General features: G+C 28.9%; 1 protein-coding gene across 1 annotated transcript; it reads right to left on the bottom strand.

Moving 5' to 3' along the window:
- Positions 1-627: 627 nt before the first annotated feature.
- Positions 628-1,323, bottom strand: LOC130805716 (uncharacterized). Its single transcript, XM_057670499.1, has one exon. The coding sequence runs from the start codon at positions 1,321-1,323 to the stop codon at positions 628-630; it is 696 nt and encodes a 231-aa protein (XP_057526482.1).
- Positions 1,324-8,005: the final 6,682 nt, after the last annotated feature.

Below are 8,005 nucleotides of genomic sequence, written 5' to 3'. Positions count from 1 at the left end.
ATATGAGATTAAAATGAAATTTAGGAACAAACAGAACATTTTTAAGACTATAGCATTGTTAAGTTTAACATCACGAATTTTATCAACTTTATGTTCGCTCCCATCTGGTATAGTGATTTCATGATTATAATTTCTTAGAAATCTAACATTAGTGAAATTATTTATGTCATTACACATATGGTCTGTAGTCCCACTATCTACTATCCATATTTTCTTGTTAGAAGAAGAAATTAAACAACATGTACCTGCAAGATTGCTTGAAGGATCTAAATCAGATTGTTTAATTGTTTCCTTCTTACTAAAAAAAGAAAGCAACTTAGCAAACTGTTCTTCGGATAGACCAAAATCGCTTCCTGTCTTGCTATTATCTGTATTATTGTCGATATGTGCAATAGTAGCAAAGGTTCTTGAAGAAGTTGATTTATTTTTTGTTGGGTACCCATGTATTTTAAAAAATCTTTCAATTGAATAGCCATCAATTTTGCAATGTTCACAAAAATAAGTAGGTTTATTCCCATTATTATGATTCTTGCCTTTATTTCTTTCGTATAATTTCTTCCTTTCAGCCCCAAATGCCACAAAATCAGTATGATCATTGTCCTTGTTTATATCTCTATGACTCTCTACTTAAAGAAGCATCCTATAGACCTCCCTAACATCTGGCATATCTTTTCTTAAGAGAACATTAGTTCTCACTTGACTGTTTTGGGGATCAAGCTTCATATGAAATGTTATAAGTCTTTGATCTTGCGGGATCATGACAAAGTTAGTAGTAGGATGACAATTACAAAGAGGTAAAGGTCTTAAATCATCAATTTCGTCCCAAAGAGACTTTACCTTTGTAAAATATTCTACTATAGTCATTTCGGGGCCATGTGTTGTATTAAGGGGCTTTTCTTGAAGCCTATACATGTGTGATGATGAGGGTGTCCTTCCTTCAAGATCCTTCCAAATACAACTTGCTGTCTTGAGATATATAAAACTCTTTGCTATTTTTCTTTCAATGTAGGATATTATCCAACCTATAACCATATTATTACATCTCTTCCATGCCCTTTCATCTGGTGTATTATCTTCTGGTTGTGGTAGTGACCCATCCATAAAGCACATTATATTTTTAGCATCTAGACCTATCATCATAGATCTTTTCCAATCACTATAGCATGTTCCATCAAACACAACAAAAACAAGTTTGGTATTTGCCGAATTAGAAGGGTGCAAATAGTATATACTTTCCGGATTTTGTGTTTGGTCTGCCGTAAAATTGGTATTGGTTTTCATGTCTTTGTCATTTTCTGCCTCTTGATTTAGTTTTGTATCCATGAAAGAAAAAGAAAAAGAAAAAGAAAAGTAAACAAGAAAGAACAGCAAGGGACGAAAAAAAATAAAACCTTCTGTATTATGAATGGTATTTCATTAATGCAATATTGATCACTTAAAGAAATATAATCTCATTTGAGGGAGTAGTGTCTAAGACACTACTTATGTGCTATGTGTGCATCAATCCTACAGATTTTTATTGCTCTTCGTTCATACATCAAAATTAGGTTTAAATACATGAAGAGAAGGCTAATACAAAGTAGACAAGGGATTGGGTAACCTAGAGGTCGGTTGTTCTTGTATTAGATGAATGAGCATAATCAAAAGTGCAAGATTTAAGCTTGCAATAATAGTGTGTGATTAAGTATAGAGAGTGGTATATCATTAATGTAATATTTATTACTTATGTATTTGTTCATCAAAGGTACAGTTTTTTATTGCTCTTTGTTCATATTTGTTTTCTTACTATCTTCTACACCTCCTATTGTTATTTAAAGGTCCAAACACCTATCCTTTCAAATATATTAAAAATACACATAAGATTTTTATCATAAAATGTGTGTTAAACAATGTTTATTTATATTGCAAGAATATTTTTGTCTCATAATTACATTTCTTATTAGTTCTAATTTTATTTGGAATCAACTTTTAATAAAGTATTACTCTCTCTATCTTAAAAATTTATTCTGTTTGATAACAAAATTCTCTCATAAAAATTAATTAAATATGCAAACTTAAAGAGATGGAGTAATATATTACTCATACAAGTGGGTTAGTTGATACACATATTAAACTAATTTCTTTTCACAAATTCATTTGAGAAACCATCTTTAATTAAATTAACTCATTATTATTTTTTGTTTAATTAAGTTTTAATGGACTGTGTATAGGAGATAGTCTCTCAAATGACCGACTGATTTATTTTTAGTGAACATGCAATAAGTTCTCATTTTAAACTTAATATTTCTTCAGTTCACAACATTAGTTACTTATTTCATGTTTGTTATATTTGAAATGTTTCTGGAATGTTTTTCTAATTGGTTTAGAGAACAAATAAAACAATTTCATTTGTCTATCAATTCAATTGAAAATTGCAAGAATTTTAAAATTTCCTTAACTATTGCTTATTCAAAAAATAAAATTAAAAATTAATAAACCTCAAAACAATGTTAATCTAGATTTCTAATTTCAATATATATATATATATATATATATATATATATATATATATATATATATATATATGATATAAAATAAAACATAACCATTATTCCTTTTATTAATCATAATATAAGATAAAATGGAAAGATTACTTCTCCTTAATGTACAAATATAATACAAACACATAATCCCCCCTATTTAGCTCAATTCTTACAATTTTTTCTACAATATATTAATTACTTATAACTTATATTTTATTCTTAATTTATAAGTTAAAATATAATTAAGTGAAATTATATTTGATACATCAAAATGCAAAAATTATTAATATTAAATTTTAATAATTTTTTATAATAAACACTTAAATATATTAAGAATTAAAATATTATCTTGATGAATGATTTGCCTAATTGGGATTAAAAAATAAAAAAAATCTAACTTTAGTGTTCCCTAAAATTTAATTTTAAAAATGGTGTTTATATAATTAAATAGTTTTACTAAGCTACATTTTTTATTCATACTCATCAAAATAATATTTTAATTCTTAACACATTTAAGTGTTTATAATAAAAAATTATTAAAATTTAATATTAATATTTTTTACATTTTGATGTATCAAATATAATTTAGGTTTTTGAAAATGGTGTACTGAATAAAAAAGAATAATAGTGGAGTAGTGAGTTAGTGGCATAAATTGGTTCACGAATGCATTAAATTTAGATCTTTGAAAATGGTGCCAGAATAAGTTTTTTTTTGCTTACTCCATCACTTATAAATTATAATCAGGTTGAAGGTCATAACGTCACGTGGACGTCCTAAACAGGTAATGAATAAAGCTCAGTTTTCTATACTTAGCAGATTGAGAGCACGTGATCACATCAACATGCATCTTAATTATCACACCATAACCATTTAGCATTTATGGTTACGATAATACCGTCACTCAGTCACACCAGCATGATTGATCAAACTTTTTACTCTACATTGAACATTATGTTCTTAAGTGAAGTATATATATTATAACAATATTTGTAAATGAAAATAGAAGTAAAAATTTCCCAAATATGTTACATATATATATTCTAAACAAAATTAATTAATCAATATTAAAGTATATATGCTATTTTAGTAACTAATAATGTTAAAGAAGATTATTCAACTTACACTATATACTTTATAGAAATTAACTTATATTTTAATTTTCAATGTAAGTTACTTAATTCTAAATAATTAATATCCTACCCATCAAATTATATTAAAAAAAAAAACTTTATACCCACCAATGAAATTTATGACATTATTACACTTACATATTAAGCAATAGTATTTTTTATATTATTTTACTCATTATAAGAAAATATTATTCTTATTCCTTTTGTTTTAAGTACTAGTATAGTGGCCCGTACAATGAACGTTTGTGTTAGTTTGGCGATTTACATAACAATACATTTTAATTTTATTTTATTCACTTGCTAAAAGACAAATAAAAAGATTATATATATATATATATATATTCTTTTTCAAAACTTAATAGATGAAGTCAAATAAATTTTTACTTACACCTTAAAACTTCAAAAATGAACAAATATAATTGATAATCAATAATCCGACGCACATTAATGGATATATGTAAGATCACATGGTCCTACCATCCGATTCTAACTTTTTCGATTATATCCCCTTAACGATATTGGGTAAAATACCGATCGTAACAACCTTAGATTTTTAGCACCTCTAAGCAGAGGTCCAAGGGTAGTCGACTAGGTGGCTCACCCCAATTCTCAAATTTTTTTCAAAATGAAATTATACTCTTGAATTTTAATCTCTCTAGAAATGTCGAACAAAAGATTCATATGAAAATACATGACATAATACCTTAGAGTAGTGATTACCACGGTCCTGGTTGAGCCGGTTCCATTCCAGTTTCATTCGGTCCTGGATCCATCCGGTTTTAGCTCTGGTTCGATCTAGAACCTAATTCGAAGGTTTTTGGTTCTAGTTCCGATTTTAGACGGTTCCAAATGATTCCTTTGCAGTTCAAGAGGCAATATCGCCGGTTCCATTCTTCTTTTTGCTTTAAATATAATATAAAAATACTATAATAATGCGGACGTACTTTTGTTGATTATTTAATTATTATCAAAATTCATTGTTTATCAATCGTCATTAAAATATTTACTAAAAGAAGGAAAAAAATAAATTAATAAAAAACGATAAAGATGATAAATAAAAAAGAGAGGGAGAAAATGGACTTCAACCTAGTATCTCGAAGGAATACTAAGCTTCCTACATTCCCAAATAATAAAAGCCCACGTAGTTCTTGTCATATCTTTTATTTGTAATCGTTGAATGTTGAATGATTATTGTCCGATATTCATGATCTTATATATTTTTCATCTTCATCATCATCTTGTTGGTTTGATGCCTCTGCTGCCTTTCCTCCTAATGATGCATATGTATCCATCATCATCCATGGATCATCATCGTTTCTTGAGTCCTTATGTTCGAACCTCCACTTTATAACAATTATTCTTACAAACACATATTTGGATAGTACGTGGAGCAATAGGAGATCTTTTTTCATCAAGAACTCTTTTACCTGCACTAAAAGCAATTTGCAACGCTATTGTGGAAGCCAAAATTACAAGGATATTCTTTGCAATTCTCAATAATATGGAAAATTTTGTGGATTTTTCATTCCGCCATTCTAAGATATTAAAACGATCATGTTCAATTTCAAATTCATGTTTAAGATAATTATCAATTTTAAACGTGAAGAGGAGGGTGAGGAGAAATAAGGCCCTACAAAATTATTATCTTAGCCTATTATGTTAGCTATGATGGGATTAAACCTTGTGGGACGTACTAAGATGCTAGCACGCCTAGACATATCGCGGTCTGGGTTATATACACTTGAATATTAATCATAAAGCTCTACTAAAAGCATTTTACATTTTTCAACATAATTATATACATTACTCTAAGGACGATCTAATGAATTGTAGTAAAAGCCTATCAATTTAGTAATATTTTCAGTCTTAAGACGTGGGTCTAAAATTGTTGCAATTCCATAAACATAAGGAAAATTATTAAAATACGTCTTTTATTTTTCATACTTGCAAGAATTGACTTTTAAGATTCATTAGAATCACTATGCGAATGGTTAACAAGATGGTAAAAAATGGTATTGCATTCACTCATTCGTAGGTAAACGTTTGGTTCGCACACATATGAAAAAATCTTAGTTGCGTGGTCAAACACTTTTAATATTTTGTGTATACCTATAACTAGTTCCCATGTTGTATCGCTTATACCTTTGTTCGTACATTCACTATACAGTTGTGTTATAACAGCACCATATGTAATATCCATTTTAACAGATCATGGGTTGAGCCCTAAAGTGTCGGGTATTTAATGACCAATATACCATTTAAAGTCCATAACGGTTACATAATTATTTATATTTCCTCTTTACTTGTCCTAACCTAAGCCACTTAATTATGTCTCTAATGGGATCTAATAAATCACTTAATTTTGTAATACCTGGCGAGATAAGTTAATAATATGAGCACAACAACATACATGCAATAATCTACCACCAAGGATAAAACTAAAAGCAGGTTCGTTATACAAAAGTTCTATGCATCTAATGTTGGCAGTTGCGTTATCGGTAGAACAACAGAATATCTTATCTAGCAAGTTCCATTCTTTACATATCTTTATTAACTTATATAAAGACATACTCAAAATTCACAAATGTAAATAAAATAATAATTTAAAATTTAATCAATTTGAAGAATAAAACTAATTGATATTTTGGAAATTGAAACGGTTACCATGAGCTTGTTATTGTTGTTACTGTTGTTGTTGTTATACTTCTTGTAATCTTGTTGATGATTGTCAAGATCTAGTTATCCCAATAGGGGTCATTGGTTCTTTTTCTTCTTCTTCTTCTTCTTCTTCTTCTTGTGCATAATCATCTAACTCTTGGTTGTACCCTTCTTGATAATTTGGCTCATAATTACTAATAAAAGGTGTTATTAATACTGTTGAAGTTGAAGTGGCCTTTCTTTTGAAGCTAGAACCTCCCAATGATTTTGCCACTTTGGTAACTTTTTAGATGTTTTTTTAAAAAATGAAGACATGATAATATTGAAATAGTTATGTAATTAAAAATAATTAAAAGACTAATTATGTAATTAAGTAATTAAGTAGAGAGAGTAGTAGATGAGAAAAATTGTGAATGAAAGTGATTGAAATTGAAGAGTATTTATAGAATAGGGCTAACGACTAGTTTTTTGAATTCTCCGGTCAGTTCCGGTCTAGTTCCAAGGAACCGTTGGGCCGAGTGAGCCGGTTTGGTTTGATTTGCAATTTCGGGGCGGTTCCTTAAAACCACTGGGCCGGGTGAATCAGTCCGTGATTCCGTGGTCCGATTTCCTTCCAACGGTCCGGCAACTTTTATTTTGGAACCTTAAGTGTTCCCGGTTTAGAACCTGTCCCGGGCGATTCCGGTTTTGAAACGATTTTCAAGCGATTCAAGACCGATTCGATTCCGGGTGGCCATCACTACTAAGGAATAATCAGGAGGAAAAATAAATGCTCGTATCAACAAATCAATATAAACTTTTAGGAAATGTATTTGGACATGGGATTTGAAGCATTAGATTTCTTCTAGAATCTAGAATTTAGCTATGTTGGAGCCATTTTTGACAAATAACTATTGACTGATAGTTAAAATTACTCCCTCTGTTAGTTGTCTAGATAGATTGAGAGTAAGCAGAACGTGGGAGATTTTTAAGAAAAAGTAGATATATATAATAAATGAAGAAAGAAAATAATTTACGTAGATGAAATTAAAAGAGTTAAAATGTATAGATGAGATTAAAAAAAAAGTGTTGGACCATTGTCAAAAAATAAAAATGATGCAAAATGTGTTACATAAACCAAAATAACAATTAATGCAAAATGAATGGAAAGAAAAGAGTATTGACTAAGTCAACTATATAAGTCAATTATTAAGATGTTTGGTAAAAATTATTTGCTAGTTATTAATTATTGGAGGAAACGTATGTCAAAAGTCAAAAATTAATGAAAAATTAATAGGCATTTTGATTTTTTCAATTAGCTTAAAGACATTTACAAAACGTTTTTTTTAACTATTTGACTAATAAAAAGTCAAAATACATAAGTCCATCAAAAAGCATACAAAAACACTCTTCAAGTGATCAGGTCAAGTGTTTTAGATAGATCAGCTAGTGCATGCTCAACTAACATGTTTACTAGGTATCATTTTTATGCCCACATCGAATCGAGTCATCTTTACTTGCAACTTCAAAATGACTCCTCTACTCCAACTTCAAAAGGTAAAATGGAACATATAATACAACTAAATGTAATATTGTAATGTAAAAGCCTCTAAGAGCTTAGTCCCTCTGTCCATTTAAGATTATTATTTTATAGTAACATATTGTGAAAGGAAACGTCACTATTAGTAGCAATCTCAAAACTCAAAAGAACAGAG

The sequence above is a fragment of the Amaranthus tricolor genome, chromosome 2 (genome assembly GCF_026212465.1).
Source record: "Amaranthus tricolor cultivar Red isolate AtriRed21 chromosome 2, ASM2621246v1, whole genome shotgun sequence".
Taxonomy (NCBI): domain Eukaryota; kingdom Viridiplantae; phylum Streptophyta; class Magnoliopsida; order Caryophyllales; family Amaranthaceae; genus Amaranthus; species Amaranthus tricolor.
The sequence above is the reverse complement of the archived record's forward strand: the minus strand, read 5'-3'. Positions and strand labels throughout refer to the sequence as shown.